General features: G+C 33.8%; 2 protein-coding genes across 3 annotated transcripts; both read left to right on the top strand.

Moving 5' to 3' along the window:
- The first annotated feature begins 502 nt into the window (after nucleotides 1-502).
- LOC109081729 (cytochrome P450 2J4-like) lies at nucleotides 503-8687 on the top strand. The gene is made up of 9 exons (XM_019096706.2): nucleotides 503-789; nucleotides 2416-2578; nucleotides 2669-2818; nucleotides 2905-3065; nucleotides 4066-4242; nucleotides 4336-4477; nucleotides 4571-4758; nucleotides 6674-6815; nucleotides 8327-8687. Exons 1-9 carry the CDS (start codon nucleotides 598-600, stop codon nucleotides 8500-8502), a joined length of 1491 nt encoding a protein of 496 aa, XP_018952251.1. The 5' UTR covers nucleotides 503-597; the 3' UTR covers nucleotides 8503-8687.
- Nucleotides 8688-10035: 1348 nt separating this feature from the next.
- krr1 (KRR1 small subunit processome component homolog) lies at nucleotides 10036-19799 on the top strand. Of its 2 annotated transcripts, XM_042721608.1 has the most exons (11): nucleotides 10036-10168; nucleotides 11069-11241; nucleotides 11336-11470; nucleotides 12163-12219; nucleotides 13650-13775; nucleotides 15805-15888; nucleotides 15986-16042; nucleotides 16616-16786; nucleotides 17897-17974; nucleotides 18065-18161; nucleotides 19403-19799. In XM_042721608.1, the coding sequence occupies exons 1-11, from the start codon at nucleotides 10099-10101 to the stop codon at nucleotides 19540-19542; spliced, it is 1188 nt and encodes a 395-aa protein (XP_042577542.1). In that variant the 5' UTR covers nucleotides 10036-10098; the 3' UTR covers nucleotides 19543-19799. The 2 variants fall into 2 exon arrangements, with proteins under 2 accessions (XP_042577542.1, XP_042577543.1); XM_042721609.1 differs by lacking the exon at nucleotides 12163-12219 and having other exon boundaries at nucleotides 10037-10168.
- The last annotated feature ends 388 nt before the right edge of the window (nucleotides 19800-20187 follow it).

The raw sequence follows: 20187 nt of genomic DNA, 5'->3' as shown, positions 1-20187 counted from the left end.
ATAATAATATTCTTTGCTGAGATTTAAGTGATCTGATTTTGTGTTCTCTATATATAACTCTAGCACTCTCTATTCTAATTATATTCTTTAAAAAACTTGCCTTTTTTAGACTTGCACTCTATTTATTTACTAACTGCTTGTTTTCTTAAAAAAAAAAAAACACTAGCTTCTCTAATCTTTTTGTATTCTATTTGTTTTCTTTTATATTTATTATACAATTAACAAAAGCAGAAAAGGCCTCAAACACTAGCTTGCTCTATTCTTTTTATATTCTATCTTTTTCCTTTTTATTTATTATATAGTAATAATAATAATAAAAAAAACTTGCTATGTGTATTGCATTAAGCTAACTGAGATTTGTTATAGCACTTGCATATCATTGCTCTTTTGTTGATTTTGATTGCTTACATCATTGCATAAAAGCGTCTGCTAATGACTAAATGTAAATGTATTCTATGCAGTTTTGCCTTTTGATTACACAATGATGTCATCGCGCAATGACATCACAACGTCCTTTAGAAACTTGAAAATTAGTTGGCAACACTGTATTCAGTTTAACACGGGAAGCATAGCCAAGCAATCCAGCAAGTGTCCGTCATGAACCTTTTGCACCTTTACGAGTGGATCGACATCAAAGGTGTTTTTATATTTTCGTGTGTGTTTTTATTGCTGAGTGATTATATCAGAAATAAAGCGCCGAAGAACTTTCCTCCTGGACCGTGGTCTTTGCCGTTTATAGGAGACCTTCATCATATCGAAAACGGCAGGATTCATCTTCAGTTCTCACAGGTAAATACATTTCCAGCTTATTATATCCAACGAAATAAATCTGAAAACGCAAAGTAGCGGTTAGTGACTGCAACCCGCGTTAATCACATCGAAAAAGACTACGACACCAAAAAGAAACTGCTTTACATGAGCTCAATCAGCTAGCTATATCCACAACATACACGTATTGCAGTTACAGTAGCAAAAACGATAAAGGAAAACCACTTGAACCTTGCTTTCTAGTCAGATTGTGTAACTCGGTTGTGACGCAGTTGTTCCCAGAGCCTTGTGTTTCTAGTATTTAAATGTCAAATAATGAAATTTAGGGTCAGGGTAGAGCTTAGGAACATTCGCTTATGCAGTAGAATAATGCAATATTATCCTAAACATGTTACATGAATAACTGAATGAAGAATTCAGTTCAAAAGCTGTATTGTCTATGCCCAGTGGAGTAGAAAAGTGTCTTTAGGCTTAACAAACAAACAATACAAATAATAATCACAACAGCAATTAACATTACATACATCACTTTAAAAATGAATCTTTAAAATACCAGTGGCAGTTTGGATGCAGGTCTTTGTATACTTGACCTTTTCTCACCAAAGCCACTTTATAGGCTACAGTCTGCCGGATGCAAGTAACTGAAAGGAACAATGGAGTGCTGGGAAGAGTCTCCAACAATAACAGAGTCTTTTGTTTTTAATGCCACAGTGTGGAGATCAGTGAGAGGTACATGTCTTTCACCAGTTATTTAACTCGCCACTGCTGAAAAAAAAAAAAAACCCAATAGAACCATCACAGAAAATTCTAATGGTTTCCACTACAGATACCATTATAAAATGTGTTTTTTTGTAAATTTTTTTTTTGTATTTTTTTTTTTTGATGTGTTACATTTGGAAGGTGACCAGAGACCCACAGGGTCCATTACAGTTGAAACCAATACCAAGTCCCATTATAACCAGTAAAACCATTACAAATCTTGTGATGGTGTCTATTGTTTTGTTTTTTTTCAGCAGTCTGTTTTTGCTTTTAACAGAAAGAAAGTTAAACCAGGATACAGTATTAAAAGTAAGAACAGATTCAATAAGTGATTTATATACAACTACCAGAATGTCCTTTTCAATAGGCCTGTTAAAACTCAGTTTCCTCATTAAGCCTTTTAACCCTTTCCCCACCAATGTTTTTGAGAAAAAGTTGCCAGTCACTTCCAGCATTTTTGATCATTTCCACTAAAATATTGAGATTTATGCATATCTGAACATGCAATAGCCTACATCAAAACAAAGAACAGAGCCTCTATACTTAAAAATAAAAATCCCTTTTATTCTGTCTTCAAGCATTCTTTTTTATCAACACTTGAATGTAGAAAAGTTTAATAAAAAAGCAACATTTTGAGCATTTCAAAAATGTTTTTTTCATTTTTTTATCTTATTGCGTATTGATTATGTTTGATTTCACAGTCCTTTACCACTTCCTGGATCGCGGTTTCACTCGGTAACATTAGGCAGGCTTCATTTATATGCTTTTTATTGTTGATGATCATTATTTTTCATATGCTTCCATATGAGATCGCTCGTTTCTGCACCTGTGTTTTGATTGTCCTCATCATATGGTGCTCAGGTTCTGATAACAAATCATATTTTACAGTTTGCAGAAAAATACGGCAAGATTTTCAGCCTTAGGATTCTCGGGTCAAGAATTGTTGTGTTGGATGGATATAAACTCGTGAAGGAGGTGTATTTAACACATGATGACAGCCTTGCAGGTCGACCGATCTTACCTTTATTTTATGACATCGTTGGAGACAAAGGTCAGTCTAACATATGAATGGCAAATTGGTATTTTTACCATAAATTGGATCAGTAATCAATGAACTGTAAAGGGTGTGTTTTGTGATCAGGTTTAGTTGCAGCCACAGGCTATAAATGGAAGCAACAGAGAAGATTTGCTCTCTCAACCCTTCGGAACTTCGGAGTGGGAAAGAAAAGCCTGGAGCCGTCCATCAGTCTTGAATGTTGCATTCTGAATGAGGCCGTTTCAAATGAACAAGGTGTTTACTAAGCATTGTGTACTGAAAACAATTCAAAATTACATTTGGAATCAGAAGCACAGCGTGATTAACAACTTCTGTTCCAGGCCGACCCTTTGACCCTCGCTCACTGCTGAGCAATGCTGTCGCAAATGTGATCTGTGTGCTTGTGTTTGGTCATCGATTCGAGTACAGTGACAATGGCTTTCAGTCTCTGTTGAAGAACATCAATGAAGCGGTGTATCTGCAAGGAGGCTTCTGTGCTCAGGTAAACATTTTTACATTTGAAAACTTTTACGTTGACTTTGCTCTCTTTCACTGCTCAGCTGCTTTTTGCCAATACTATGTTTCTACTATACCAGAGGCTGCAGTTTCTGGGGTCATGAACTGCCTTTGTTTTTTTTATTTTGTACTGTTCTTTGAGGTCCACTTATAATGTTATCAAGATTTTTACATAAAAAACATCATTTAGAAGTAATAGAAAATTTTCTGTCCTGTTTGAATAGGCGTGGTGGATTGGTGGGCGGGGCTAAACAGGCAGTGATGTAGAATCCATGGGCGGGGCTAAACAGGCACTGATGAAGAATCAGTGGGCGGGGCTAAACAGGGCGGGGCTTAGAATAGGTGGGCGGGGCTAAACAGGCAATGATGTAGAATCGGTGGGCGGGGCTAAACTGGCAGTGACGTAGAATCAGTGGGCGGGGCTAAACAGGCACTGATGTTGAATCGGTGGGCGGGGCTAAGCTGGCAGTGACGAAGCAGGTGTTGATCTTCTGTGGAGGCGGTGCTTATCCACACTATTACATCATAGAGTAGAACATTCCACAAGCTGTTGTTTTGGCAGATTGGCTTCAATATAAACTGTTTTTAGACTAACGACAAAGTTTTGAGTTCTGAAACTTACAGGATGCTTTTACAGTACAATGACCTCTTGTATGTCAAAAGATCAATGGAATTTTGGCTTCTCAGTTCATTACAAAATATATATCGAATTTATTGAAATAAATTAGGTTAAATATGTCAAGAGGGTTACCAACAGGTATGTTTAGGGTAAGGAGTTGGTAAGGACAATAATTAAGTGTATACAATTAAACAACTACATAATTCCTTAAAAATAATAATATGCAGAATTGAATAGCAAGTGCTATAAAATAGGATGAGCCGCTAATACATGCATGCATACATATAAATAAAATAAACTATAGTATCATAGGAATGTGGTCCTGACAATACAGCCTCCTACTCGCTTTTTCTTCTTCTTTCTTTAGCTGTATAACATGTTTCCACGGCTCATGCGGCAAGTGCCTGGACCGCATCAGAAAATTTTTACTCTGTGGCGGGAGGTGATTGACTTTGTTCGAGAGAAGGTGAACGCACACAGAGTGGATTATGATCCATCAAATCCTCGGGACTACATTGACTGCTTCCTTGGAGAGATGGAAAATGTAAGACCCTTTCTTAGCGGGGCATCAGTACGTGCAGTGCTCTGGTAATAACAATGTAATTGAAATAAAATGCCTCTCAATCATGTTGTTTAGCTTAAAGGCGACACAGCCGCTGGATTTGATGTGGAAGACTTGTGCTTCTGTACTCTGGATCTGTTTGGAGCGGGAACTGAGACCACCTCCACCACTCTGTACTGGGGTCTTCTCTACATGGTAAAATATTCAGAGATACAGGGTGAGAGCTTATTATGGGAAACTGCATTCATATGCACATGAAATTTAACATATGCTCACACTCTCAGTTTTGTCTCGGACTTTGTATCTTCAGCCAAAGTTCAGGAGGAGATTGATCGTGTTGTGGGAGGGTCACGGCAGCTATCTTTATCAGACAAAGAAAACATGCCCTACACTAATGCTGTCATTCATGAGATACAGAGAATTGGAAATATTATCCCAATGAATGTGGCCCGGGCTACTGTGGAAGATATTAAGATAGGAAAATACTCCATTCCAAAGGTTGGTCTAGTGATGTTTAATGCACTAAATGGGAATTTAAATGTAAAGGATTAGTTCACTTCCAGAATAAAAAGATTTCTGATAATTTACTCCCCCTTGCCATCCGAGATGTTCATGTCTTTCAGTCTTCAGTCAAAAAGAAATAAAGGTTTTTGAGAAAAACATTCCAGGATTTTTCTCCATGTGGACCTCAACGGGTTGAAGGTCCAAATAGCAGTTTCAATGCAGCTTCAAAGGGCTCTACACGATCCCAGCTGACTAATAAGGGTCTTATATAGTGAAACAATTGGTCATTTTCTTAAAAAAATACAAATTTATATACTTTTTCACCATAAATGTTGCACGCAGTTAGCTCCTCGCCTGTGTACTTTGGTTAAAAAAAAAGGCTAGGATGAAAAACTCCATCTTATTTTCTCCTCCATCTTCAAAATTATAGATGCACCGATACCCTTTTTTCAGAACCAATCCAATACAAAAAAAAAAAATTCTCAATATATGCCGATACCGATCCGATCTGATACCAGTGCAGTTTTTTTTAATCAATGTAGAATTTCTATACCTCAGTGTGGTGACCGGATCATCACTGTTTTGTGTGTTAAACACAATCTACTAAATAAAGACAACTTTATTTTAAAGAAAAATAACAAATGCAAAAATATACAATCATAATCTATGACAAAAATACTATTATAAACTGGGTTAGTGTATAATCAGCAGCAGAAGTTATTCTAGACAAATCATGAGTAAAATAAAATCTAACATTTGGTGAAATAACATTATTTAGTGGGGAACAAATAAAAGTGAATAAATGTAGGACTAAATCTGGGAAAATTTTACACATTGCTTTTTTTTTTAACAAGTATATATATTTATATATAAATATATACTCTAAAATCAAAAGACAATTCTTTTAAATATATAGCACAATAATGGAGGCAGCAACCTATGATAGATAAGACAGAACAAGAAAGGCTATTAATAATCTTTCACCGCGCAAGAGTATTATAATAGGAAAAGGCTCTAATACAGAGCGGCACAAAGCGCTTATGCACATCTTGTGTGCAGAATGATGCGCTTGAAGCAACACGGAGTCAGTGAGCACCGCACTGCATAGAAAAGTTCAAAACGCAAAGGGAAGAGATACTGATGCGTAGTATATTATATCTGTAACAGTTTAAAAAATGTCAATCACTGCTCTTAAAGAGAGTTTTATTGTTTTGACTGTAGTAACCGAACACGACACACAGCTTAAATGCTGAATGCACAAGAACTTTATGGTGCTTTATAATTTTTTTGTGCCTTTTGCAGGGCTTCACAATAACATGTAATAGTATACGCACAATATAAAATTTATTTTTTTGTGCCTTTTGCAGGGCTTCACAATAACATGTAATAGTATACGCACAATATAAAATTTGGATCAGTGCATACCTATTCAAAAACTTTGTTGTAAAGGGCATTTGTTTACTTTGTAAACACTGGGTCGGTACTTCCGCGTGACCTTTCCAACATGACTGTGTAATGCATGAGGTCAGGCTGGTGCAAGATGAGCATTTGTGGTTAAAAAGTAGAAATTTTTAGAAAATGACTGACTTGTTTCACTAGATAAGACTCTTATTCATTAGCTGGATCATGTAGAGCCCTTTGAAGCTGCATTGAAACTGCAATTTGCACCGTCAACCCGTAGGTACCCATTAAAGTCCAGTATATGGAGAAAAATCCTGGAATGTTTTCCTCAAAAACGATAATTTCTTTTCGACTGAAGAAAGAAAGACATGGACATCTTGGATGACATGGGGGTGAGTAAATTAACAGGAAATTTTTATTCTGGAAGAAAGCTTATCCTTTAAGCAGTTGCATTTTTGTACTTGACATTTATGTTTCGAACCATAATAAGAGTATTTTACTTTTGCAGGGCACAATAGTGACCGGCAATTTGACATCAGTGCTGTTTGATGAGTCCGAGTGGGAGACGCCTCACCGTTTTAACCCGGGTCACTTCCTGGATGCAGAGGGCCAATTTAGGAGAAGAGATGCCTTTTTACCTTTTTCTCTAGGTACAGGACAACTCTGAGAGTCTTTCCATGAGAGTAATACAAAGATATAGGGGTGTGCAATATATATCGTCTACGAATGTATATCGTATTTGTTGTTTAAACGATATGCGATTTGATATCATCGAGTATATCACAAAAAACAAACAAATACACACCCACAGAGTGCACACATTCACTATGAGATGAAAGTTACACTACTGCTAAAGGGTACGCTACTCCACGCTTTGGGTTCACGCTTGTAGTTTGGTTCTCTTGGTTCGTTTGGTCTGGACCAAATAAAAGAAAACATTACATTTGGTCCTGGTGTGCTCAGCGTTCACACTGGTTGATTTCATCCTGTTTTTGGTTCAATTAAGAAAGTAGTTGGTCCATGTTGCATTCATATTTCATTCTGACCACAGAGAGTTTGTTTGGAAGTGGACCAAGACCCATATTTTTAGCAGTTTCAGTCCGCTTGTTTGGTGCGCACCAGGGTTCGGATGGCAGCGTTCACACTTCTTTAAATGAACCGCACTAAAAGGGCAATCGCAACAAGTCTATTAAAATGCATTTAGAATTCGCCCAGAATTCAAGATTCTGTATGACGTACGACTTTTATAGTTGTTCTATAATTTTTATCTATATTTTTATAGGCCAGTGTTTTCTATATTTATATCATTTGATACTGTTAATATCACAAGAAGAGTACAGTCTTTCTATAAATACCAGCACGATTGCAAATGTGATATTGATTTTATAAATCAGTCCGATAAACAAGAAGTTAATATTAATTGACATACACAAGGTGCTGTTTTTTCTCTATTTCGTTAACAAAAGTAGTTAAAAACAAAGCCGAAGCAGAATGGTTTTGTGTGTCTCAATGACTCACTCATGCAGTGATTTGCCGCCACATACTGGCGATTTTAGGTTTATATTTAATGTATAGTTTCCCTTTTTTCCCCCAAAATCATTTAAAATATCACTATCGAATGTTTTGTTTTTAAAACGTCAAACATGAATGCATTTGTACCTGAAGGTTAAATGCATTCAGTCATGCCATGCATTAAACAGTCTTCATAAATGCATCTAAATGCCATTTAATCTGATTTAATTTGATTGGTTATAGCCCTCTAGTGTCTTACTATTTGAATTTATTGATTAAATTTAAGAATTTGACACAAAAGATGATGCATGCATTTAAGTAGGTTAGAAAACTGGCCTTATAAAAGCAAAAATACCCATAAAAGGTAAAAATTAATTTAAACTGATATTTAAAAGTTAATTTCCTGCAAACTAACCACCGCACAGAATATGAAGAATATCAAAAGCTTTGGGGGGCAGCTGTCCACGGCAGTCCTAAACCAGCCAGCACAATAACATACTCAGCAAAATGTTGTCTACTTATCGTTACTCACAAAATTTCAGAAAATATTGAGATCAATTTTTTTTTTGTCATTAATGCACACCCCTAGTTGACAATTCTTTACAAGCCTGCATAAAAGGGAAACCTATTCTGATTTTCTGATTTTCAGGAAAGAGAGTGTGTCTTGGGGAGCAGCTGGCACGGATGGAGCTGTTCATCATCTTCTCCTCTCTGCTGCAGCGCTTCACTTTCTCTTCACCAGCGGGTGTGGAGCCCAGCTTGGATTTTAAACTGGGGGCCACTCACGCTCCCCAGCCATATGAGTTATGTGCAGTCCCACGCTAAAACAAGCAATGCATAAATAATTTGATGCATTTCAGTAATTAAAAAAAAAGTTTGTTAACAAGAACCCAAAATGTGTGGGTCTTTTAGCTTATTATTTGTTTGTTTAGAAGTAGACTGGCGGTTGGTTAATTGGTTATTTGGTGGTTTTAATAATACAACAATATTTACAAATAAATCCACTGGGAGAAAAGGATCATGAGTATAAGCCATAAAGGTAAACAAAATAAATTTTTAAAAAAAAAGGATGTTGAGTGTAAGTTGTATAGGTAATTTAATTGTAATAAATAAAATTTAATTTTACAGTTTAATATGATTTTTGTTTAAAATTTGTGGTAAAAAAAAGTGCTATTATAATTTTGTTCTCACTGTAAAAAAATCCAACTTTCGAAAAGTTCTACTAACAAATGTGTAAAAGGATTTTTAGTAGGAGAAGTCAGATTAATTTTTTGTGTGAACCGAATAAAAATACATGTTTTGCCAACAAAAGTTTTGTTTACCTTACTACTCAAGTATTTGTTCACAGCTGTTACGGCCCATAACCAAACAATTAAATAAAAGGACACAGGCCAAACATATTACAAGAATCACAACCCCTGATGTGAATTTCAAGATGCCTCTATTAAATTCATTTACGGAATTCAAGTCATATCCAGATGTTCTCCCAACTTTTCAAATTGAGTCATCTGAACAAACAATTTCACATTGAACAATACTGCACACATTCCCAGCATGCATTGCAGCTTAAAAACATTTTATGTTAATTATGAAAATAGTATCATTGTTTTTCATTTCACTGGCTTAATTTATGCTGCTGCTGTTGTGACTGTCAGTTAGCTGTCATCAGAGTTCACAGATTCAGCATTTGTTGATCCATCATGTGCTGAGGTATATGCATCTCATCACAACTTCTGGATTTAATACATTCCTCTATCAGCATAAATGTTTGCCTTTAGTTTTAAGAGGCAAATTCTACCCATACTGTGTAGTGGGCTTTGAAAATAAACATAAATCTAAAAGAAAGAGAAAGATGAACCAAAGTTTTTAAGTTGGGGACCATCAACTGTTTAGTAAGCTTTTTTGAAGTCGAAAAGCTTTATTCTCCATACGTCTCTTGACTAAATCTATATGTGACCCTCTAACAATAGCACTTTCTGTTCTATTTCTATTCTATCTGCTTGTTTTCTTTTTATTTATATGTATAAAAATAACCTGAAAACAATTGATCCTTCAACACCTGCACTCTTTAAAATAAAAATAACATTTATAGAGCCTCTAACACTAGCACTCTCTATTCTTTTTTGTAAAAAAAAAAGAGCACTTGTTACTCTTTTGTTGGTTTTTATTGCTTCTGTTTGTCCTCGTTTGAAAGTCGCTTTGGATAAAAGTGTCTGCTAAATGCAAACTCAGTATAAATAAACAGTTTTCAACACTAAAGTTTATTGCTCAGTCCAACTAAATGTATTTATTTTGAAATTGTTATTATTTTTTGAATTTATGTGATAAATTCCTCCACGCCACCAGGGAGCAGGACATGCGCTGTTTGCGTGCGCTCGTCACGACCAGACGCAGCGTCTGACGTCACTTCTTACAGCAGCAATGGCGGCTCCCGCAGAAAGCACGAGTAAAACGCCAACAAATAAAAAACAGAAAAAAAACAAACACACAGGTACATCTACACTTAGAAACCATCAACCAACATACGCAATATAATCCTCACAGACATCGCGCGTGTCAACAATATCCATATTATTGACATATTATTGAGTTTACGTTTAACGCAGCTCGCGTAGAATTAAAACTTCTGTTTTTAGCTACAACGATGTCGTATTTTATTATTGTACGCCTTTTAAATCACAAAAGTTCATTTATTGCGCATTTGTTGACTTTCATGTTCTGCTGCATTTCTTTAATGCACACCTGACTAATAAATTATTATCATATTCATATAACATGATATTCACATAGTACATAAAATTGCACTGTCTGGAACATAAAATCACCATGCATATTTTAGTAAAAACACAAGGTAAAGTTCTCCGTATCCTCATGTTAGGAGGATAGTGTCTGTATTATATGTAGCCTACTGCAAGACACTTTAGATGAAAGTTTGCTAAATGTGACCCTGGAGCACAAAACCAGTATTAAGGGTCAATTTTTTGAGATTGAGAAATGTACATCATCTGAAAGCTAATGAAATAGCTTTCCATTGATGTATGGTTTGTTAGAATAGGAGAATATTTGGCTGAGATGCAGCTTTTTGAAAATCTGGAATCTGAGGGTGCAAAAAAATCAAAATATTGAGAAAATCACCTTTAAAGTTGTCCAAATGAAGTTCTTAGCGATGCATGTTAACAATCAAAAATTATGTTTTTATATATTTACTGTAGGCAATGTACAAAATATCTTCATGGAACATGATCTTTACTTAATGCCATAATGATTTTTGGCATAAAAAGAAAAAAATTATAATTTTGACCCATGCAATGTATTGTTGGCTGTTGCTGACTGATTTTGTGCTCCAGGGTCACATATGACTTATTAAACTCTGTTTTTTTGTCTTTAACAGATGAGACTGAACTGCTGACGGTTCCAGACGGCTGGAAGGAGCCTAAGTTCGCCCGGGTGGACAATCCCAGAGGTCTGCTGGAGGAGAGCAGTTTCGCCACACTCTTCCCCAAGTACAGAGAGGCGTACCTGAAGCAGTGCTGGCCGCTGGTGCAGAAAGCTCTCGGAGATGTTGTGAGTGTCATGAAAAGTGCTTATTATCAGTATGCGTATGAGCTCTTTGAATTAGGTTATCTGACTTCCCTGAATCTGTGCTGCTGCTCTGTAGTTCATCAGTGCCACACTGGACCTGATTGAAGGCAGCATAACGGTGAACACAACAAAGAAAACTTTTGACCCCTATGCTATCCTCAGAGCGAGGGATCTCATCAAGTTATTGGCTAGAAGTGTGCCGTTTGAACAGGTAGGAGTTCATCACAAATTAATTGATTTTGTGTTTTTATATATATATTTTTATTATATACTTTTTTTATATATATATATATATATATATATACACTCATCTAAAGGATTATTAGGAACACCATACTAATACTGTGTTTGACCCCCTTTTGCCTTCAGAACTGCCTTAATTCTACATGGCACTGATTCAACAAGGTGCTGAAAGCATTCTTTAGAAATGTTGGCCCATATTGATAGGATAGCATCTTGCAGTTGATGGAGATTTGTGGGATGCACTTCCAGGGCACGAAGCTCCCGTTCCACCACATCCCAAAGATGCTCTATTGGGTTGAGATCTGGTGACTGTGGGGGTCATTTTAGTACAGTGAACTCATTGTCATGTTCAAGAAACCAATTTGAAATGATTTGAGCTTTGTGACATGGTGCATTATCCTGCTGGAAGTAGCCATCAGAGGATGGGTACATGGTGGTCATAAAGGGATATACATGGTCAGAAACAATGCTCAGGTAGGCCGTGGCATTTAAACGATGCCCAATTGGCACTAAGGGGCCTAAAGTGTGCCAAGAAAACATCCCCCACACCATTACACCACCACCACCAGCCTGCACAGTGGTAACAAGGCATGATGGCTCCATGTTCTCATTCTCTTTTTACCGCCAAATTCTGAGTCTACCATCTGAATGTCTCAACAGAAATCGAGACTCATCAGACCAGGCAACATTTTTCCAGTCTTCAACTGTCCAATTTTGGTGAGCTCGTGCAAATTGTAGTCTCTTTTTCCTATTGGTAGAGGAGATGAGTGGTACCCGGTGGGGTCTTCTGCTGTTGTAGCCCATCCGTCTCAAGGTTGTGCGTGTTGTGGCTTCACAAATGCTTTGCTGCATACCTCGGTTGTAACGAGTGGTTATTTCAGTCAAAGTTGCTCTTCTATCAGCTTGAATCAGTCGGGCCCATTCTCCTCTGTCCTCTAGCATCAACAAGGCATTTTCGCCCACAGGACTGCCGCATACTGGATGTTGTTTTTTTCCTTTTTCACACCATTCTTTGTAAACCCTAGAATGGTTGTGCGTGAAAATCCCAGTAACTGAGCAGATTGTGAAATACTCAGACCGAGCCCGTTTGGCACCAACAACCATGCCACGCTCAAAATTGCTTAAATCACCTTTCTTTCCCATTCTGACATTCAGTTTGGAGTTCAGGAGATTGTCTTGACCAGGACCACACCCCTAAATGCATTGAAGCAACTGCCATGTGATTGGTTTGATTAGATAATTGCATTAATGAGAAATTGAACAGGTGTTCCTTAATATATATATATATATATATATATATATATTAGAAATAGATCATAATAATTCATAATAATTATTCATAAATTTGTGGGAAGTCGTGGCCTAATGGTTAGAGAGTCGGACTCCCAATCGAATGAGTTCGAGTCTCGGGCCGGCAGGAATTGTGGGTGGGGGGAGTGCATGTACAGTTCTCTCTCCACCTTCAATACCAGGACCTTTAGGTGCCCTTGAGCAAGGCATCGAACCCCCAACTGCTCCCGGGCGCCGCAGCATAAAATGGCGGCCCACTGCTCCGGGTGTGATCATAGTAATGTGTCATGTGTTCACTGCTCTGTCATAAACTAACTACGGATGGGTTAAATGCAGAGCACGAATTCTGAGTATGGGTCACCATACTTGGCTGAATGTCACGTCACTTTCACTTTCACTAAATTAAGTAAAAGATTAAAATAACATTTAATATGAAATCTATAAACAATTTATCAATTTTTAAAAATACATTTTCAAATATTATTGTATTAATACATTAGGTATAGAGGTTATATGGTTAGATTATATATATAATTACATTATCCTATATATATTGCATTAAATTTATCAGAAGTGGCAGTAAACATATTTATAATGTTACATAAGTAATGATGCTGAAAATTCAGGTTTGCATCACAGGAATAAATTACATTTTGCAATATATTGACATTATAAGTGGCTTTAAATTGTAACAATATTTCACATTATTACCTTTTTTTTTTTTGTAATTCTTATTAATAAATTCAGCCTTGGTTGGACAAAAGAGACTTCCTTCAGAAACATAATAAAAGTCTTAATTATTCCAAAAACTGCCTGGTAAATTCAGCCTCAAATGGAATCGGTCTTGTTGATTTCAGGCTGTTAGGATACTCGAAGACGACATGGCATGTGACATTATTAAAATTGGGACTCTTGTGCGAAACAGAGAGCGTTTTGTGAAGAGACGACAGAGACTGATCGGCCCCAAGGGCTCCACGCTAAAGGTGAGCAAATACTGCATTCATCCCGCATTTCATCATATTACACTGTACCTGTCAGTATTTCTGATTCACATGCAGTGAGGTCAAAAACCCCGGAGCACAAAACCAGCCTTTAGTGTGAATTTCTCGAAATTGAGATTTATACATCATCTGAAAGCTGAATAAATAAGCTTTCCATTGATGTATGGTTTGTTAGGATAGGACAATATTTGAAAATCTGGAATCTGAGGGTGCAAAAAAATCTAAATACTGAGAAAAATCACTTTTAAAGTTGTCCAAATGAAGTTCTTATCAATGCATATTACTAATCAAGAATTAAGTTTTGATATATTTAAGGTAGGAAATTTACAAAATATCTTCATGGAACATGATTTTTACTTAATATCCTAATGATTTTTGGCTAAAAAGAAAAATCATTAATTTTGACCATACAATGTTTTTTTGGCTATTGCTACAAATATACCCCAGAGACTTAAGACTGCTTTTGTGCTCCAGGGTCACATATAATATAAGAATATGATCATGTATTACATTGTATTATTTTAATTATAGCTATTTCTGATCATTTTAAATATATTAAATATATTATGATAAATTATGATTTTTTATACATTTATGATTTATATATAAAAAAAAAAAAAAAAAAACTATAAAGGCACATTTTTACAGATGGACTTTGAGTTAATTCTTTTGTCTTGTTCTTTACTTTTAAGAGACGAAGAAAGTAGTTTTAAATTTTGTGGCTGGGTTTCTGGTGTTTTGTGTATAATGCGTGTCTTTTGATTCGGTGATTCTTCTAAATATGCCTTAATTTATTAACTTATCAATGAACTAAAATATTTTATCAGGTAAAATCTCTAAATAGTTTATTTATTATAATATATTTAAAATATAGTTTAAAGTTGGTACAACTGTCTTCTGTAATTAAATTAATAGTTTTATTCAGCAAGAATGCATTAAATTAATCAAAAGGGACAGAAAAGACATGCGTTTAATTTACGATTAAAAAAAATAAAAAAATAATTTACAATATTTTAAATTGATAAAAACTATATATTAGTGCTGTAAAGCGAATAAACGCATCCAAAATAAAAGTTTTGTTTACATGATATATGTGTGTGTGCTGTGTATATTTATTGCACATGCATGTATATATTTCAGTAAAATTGGTTATGTTTATATATTTAATATATTTATTTACAATATAAACTATATTAATATAAATATATAAATGTAAATACATGTAAATATTTTTAAGATATATGCTGAATATGTGTGACTTTATATATATATATATATATATATATACACACATAATAAATATACACAGTACACACACACATATATATATTATGCAAACAAAAACTTTTATTTTGGATGCGTTTATTTGCTTGACAGCACTAATACATATATATATATATATATACTATATATATATATATATATATATATATATATATATATATATATATATTTATATTAGGGCTGTCAAATGATTAATCACGATTAATCACATCCCAAATAAAAGTTTTGTTTACATAATATATGTATGTGTACAGGGTATATTTATTATGTATATATAAATACACACACACAAATTATATATTTAGAAAATATTTACATGTATATACATTTATATATTTATATTCTTATATTTTATATTATTTATAATATATTTAATATATAAACATAACATATTCTTCTTAAATATATACATGCATGTGTGTGTATTTATATATACATAATAAATATACACAATATACACACATATATTATGCAAACAAAACTTTTATTTTGGATGTGATTTAATCGCGAATTATCATTTGACAGCACTAATATACATATATATATATATATATATATATATTTTTAAAAAAGCTTAAAAAAGGCACATTGTCCATCTCAGATGTTTTATGAGTCAGTTTGTGGTGTGATGTTTATTCTGTTTTCTTATTTGTCAGGTGTATCTTTTCATTTGAAGCTGTGATGAAATGTTAGAGTGATAATATCTCGTCCGTTCCTGTTGTTTCAGGCTCTAGAGCTGCTGACCAGCTGTTACGTGATGGTTCAGGGAAGCACCGTTTCTGCTCTCGGCCCGTACAGCGGCCTCAAGGAGGTCAAACCTACAGCTGCCCAATTCAGGTCAATAATTCAATCCTGAAAAAATGATGAATATAGAGGGATAAGCTGGTGTTTCTCGCTTGTTTCTGCAGGTACGGAAAGTGGTGCTGGACACAATGAAGAATATTCACCCCATTTACAACATAAAGGTACATGGGAGAATGTGTAGAAGTTAGAAATAAGATTGAGACTAAACAGAAACAGAAACATCCTCTGCATTCTTTTCTGAAGAAAGAAAAATATAACTAGTAATGAAAGCCAAAATATTAAACGTCACAGATGTATATTAACTGAGTAATCTAGTATTTTGTAGACGGGGCTCGAAATGGCAATTTTCTCCTGAGATTACAGGAGGATAAAAATGACTTTAGAAAGATTGCAGCATCATTTTATTATTTGTACACTGAGATTAGTAGCTTAATTATGAAATCTGTTGACTTATATGCTAATGTTGACCATTCAGAAATCGAAAGTTTGCATGCCTGTAACTCAAGAAGTATTAAAGATATCTTAATGCTCTTTTAGATTTGAGTTCTTAACAAACTTTTCTTTTCTTAATATTTTAGCCGCTACATTGTTCATTTCCAGAGATACAGGGGTTTCATTCTGTTAATTGCACATGTTTTCAGTGGTCAAAAACCAGACGTGGGTCACTTTGGATACGGCTGATGCTTTCTCGTACGGTAGATGAGTAATTGTGCGTGTGATTGAATATTTTCCAGACGTTAATGATCAAGCGAGAGCTGGCGAACGACCCGGAGCTGCGCACTCAGAGCTGGGAGAGATTCCTGCCCAACTTCCGCCATAAGAGTCTCTCCAAACGCAAGCAGCCCAAGAAGAAGACGGTGAAGAAGGAGTACACGCCGTTCCCCCCGCCGCAGCCCGAGAGCAAGGTACAGAGAAATCACAGCAAATCAAGTGCTGTGGGAGCAATGAGGCACTCAGGATTTTACTACGGTATGGGGTGTTTTTAGACTCTAACACCCCATAAAGGTGTTTATTTTTGGCTTATAAAATGGTGAGAACAGCAAAAAAAGATACAATAATGTAATGTAAATAATTCTTTAGCCTATTAATAGTTTGCTTTATGTTTTCTCTGTGAAGCACATTCACTGGGCAAAATCAGACACAAAAGGAATATTAATTAAAATCATAGGCAGATATCAAAAAAGAAGAAAAAAAAAGGACACGGAAACAGATTCTTATTCGGATCCAACTTAAAAAATAAGCACAGCTGCTCATTAACATGTAGTTAGAAATCTGTAAATATATTTATTTATGAATAAATTATTTCTGGATTTTATGTTAGTAAGTATAACATTTTACTTAATTCATAAATATTAAAATAACATTAAATGTCAAATATATAAATTGTACATGATCATTTTATCATTAACGTTTTATACCAAATCTGTACTTTATTTATAAACAAATATATTATTATAAATATAAATAATTTATTTATAGATTTTTTATTCATGATGAAAAATGTTCTTAAATGTCTAAAAAAGATTTATTAATATCAGCTTCGCAATAAGTACATGTATTTAGATTATTAATGTATTTCTGAGGACATCCTCAGATGTATAAACTACAAAAATAATCAGGTGTTTAAACTTATTAACAGTTCCCATTACTCGTGAAATATTTTCTATATTTATAAATGAATGAATATCAAATATCTAAAAACTAGAAATTTATTTAGAAATAAATATATATTTAAAAATTAATAAATGTATAGATTTTAAACGATTAAATGTTATTAAATAATTTACTTAATTCTAAACATAAGCAAAATATTTAAAAAATACTTAAACTCCAATTTATATTAAATACATATACTTGCATATTTTGAATTAAATCAGTGTATTTTTGAGGACAGCTCCAGACCTCAATATAAATCATATAAATTTCAACAGCAATCAAGCATCTAAAAATATAAATAAATGAAATGTTTACATTTCACAGTTGTCATTGCTCATGTGAAATATGTTTGTGCTCAGATTGATAAGGAGCTGGCGACCGGCGAGTTCTTCCTGCGAGAGAGCGAGAAGAGACGCCAGAAGATGAATGAAATTAAGGTATGGTGGTTTTTCTGAGCTCAGATGCAGTGACTGATGGGAGTTAGTTTCCTCATCATAACGGCTTGTGCTTTATTTCCGGGGCCGAAGGCGAAACAGGCTGAAGCTTTATCCAAGAGACAAGAGCAGCGGCAGAAAGCTTTCATTCCTCCTAAAGAGAAGCCAGCTGTGAAGAAGAGCAAAGCAGGTACAGCAGACACTATACTGCTGTCACTAAATACTCCAATACAACATACATCCAGAAACATACGTCATGCTTCAATATACATATATTGTGGCATCATAAAAATACTAGCTGGTATGTTTTTGAAACTACAGCAAATTTGTGAGTGTGACATCCAGAAATAATATTGGATTATAATAATTAATAATAATAATAATAATAATAATTGTAATATTTAAAATAAAAAATGTAAAAATAATAAAAAATAAATATAATTAATTTTATTTTTATTAATTTTGAAATTATTACTGTGTGTGTGTGTGTGTGTGTATATATATATATATATATATATATATATATATATATATATACATACAGTACAGACCAAAAGTTTGGAAGCATTACTATTTTTAATGTTTTTGAAAGAAGTCTCTTCTGCTCATCAAGCCTGCATTTATTTGATCAAAATACAGAAAAAACAGTAATATTGTGATATATTATTACAATTTAAAATTAATTGTTTTTAAATTTATTATACTTTAAAATTATCATTTATTTCTGTGATGCAAAGCTGAATTTTTAGGATCATTATCACATGATCCTTTAGAAATCATTCTAATATGATGATTCATTATCAAAGTTGGAAGCAGTTCTGCTGCTTAATATTTTTTCAGAACATGTGATACTTTTTTAGGATACTTTGATGAATAAAAAATAAAAAAAAGAAGCTATGTTTTTAAAATATAAATATTTTGTAATAATATACACTACTGGTCAGTAATTTGGGGTCAGTAATTTTCTTTTCCTTTTTTTTTAAATATTCAAATAGAAAACTATTATTTTAAGTTGTAATTATATTTCACAATATTACTTTTTTTTTTCTGTATTTTTTGATCAAATAAATGCAGGCTTGATGAGCAGAAGAGACTTCTTTCTAAAACATTAAAAATAGTAATGTTTCCAAACTTTTGACCTGTACTGTGTATATATATATATATTGCATATATATATATATATATATATATATATATATATGTATATATATATATATATATATATATATATGTATGTATGTGCTTTTATCCAGAGCAACTTATATTAATTATGCATTTTTTATGCATGTACTAATAAAAGTCTTTAGTCGCTACTAGTAATATTGGTTAGTAACATTCATTTTGGTAAAATTACTATAAATGTGTGAATAATTCAGTTGAATAAGCATGCAAACATATGATATTTATTATTAATTGTTCTCTTCTTTATAGCAACTGGTGAAAACAAAATTGATATTCAAGCCATTAAAGAAAAAGTGAAGAAAGCGAAAAGTAAAAAGCTGGGAGCTCCTCCTGTAAACCCCGAGACACCTTCAGCGAAAGACGGCAAGCGGAAGAAAGTCAAGAGCTAATGCGCGTCGCTCGATCTGAACTCTGCTGATCTGACTGTGATCCTGGAGAAACACACTCAGATCATCACTGGATCTTCACCTTGTAGTAATATTGTGTTTATTAGTCCGTGTGTTTATATAAAAGATGCTTGGTTTCAGATTTTGTCAGCGTCATTATAAAACCTGATTGAATCTCACAATCATTTATTAGACTTTAGTTTGTAGGAGACGAGGAATAAGAGAGGTGGAGGGGTTTTGGATAAAGATGTTCTTCATGACATGTTTTTATTGTATTTTTATTTATATGACAATAATGCTAAAGAAATGCACCATTTCACTCGTTTAAACTGGACAACCAGAGGTACTAATTTACTTTAAAAAAACACCCAAAAAATGCATGGTTAGTTCTTAATCCAATTTATTTATTGTTTTTTTTATTTTTTTTTTTTGTGTGTTGTAAGATTTTTTGTCCCAATAAATAAGTTATTTGTAAACATATATATTATACATTTATTCTTATCAGTACAAGTTATTTATATATTTGATTAAATCTTAAATATTTTGCTTAATTTGTAAATTAAGTAAACTACTTAACATTTAATATTAAATCTATATATAATTTATTCATATTGTACATTTAATGTATTGTAATATTATTATAAATAT

This window comes from Cyprinus carpio, chromosome B4 (assembly GCF_018340385.1).
Source record: "Cyprinus carpio isolate SPL01 chromosome B4, ASM1834038v1, whole genome shotgun sequence".
NCBI lineage: Eukaryota > Metazoa > Chordata > Actinopteri > Cypriniformes > Cyprinidae > Cyprinus > Cyprinus carpio.
Note: the sequence above shows the minus strand (reverse complement) of the source record. Positions and strands in the feature narration are given on the sequence as shown.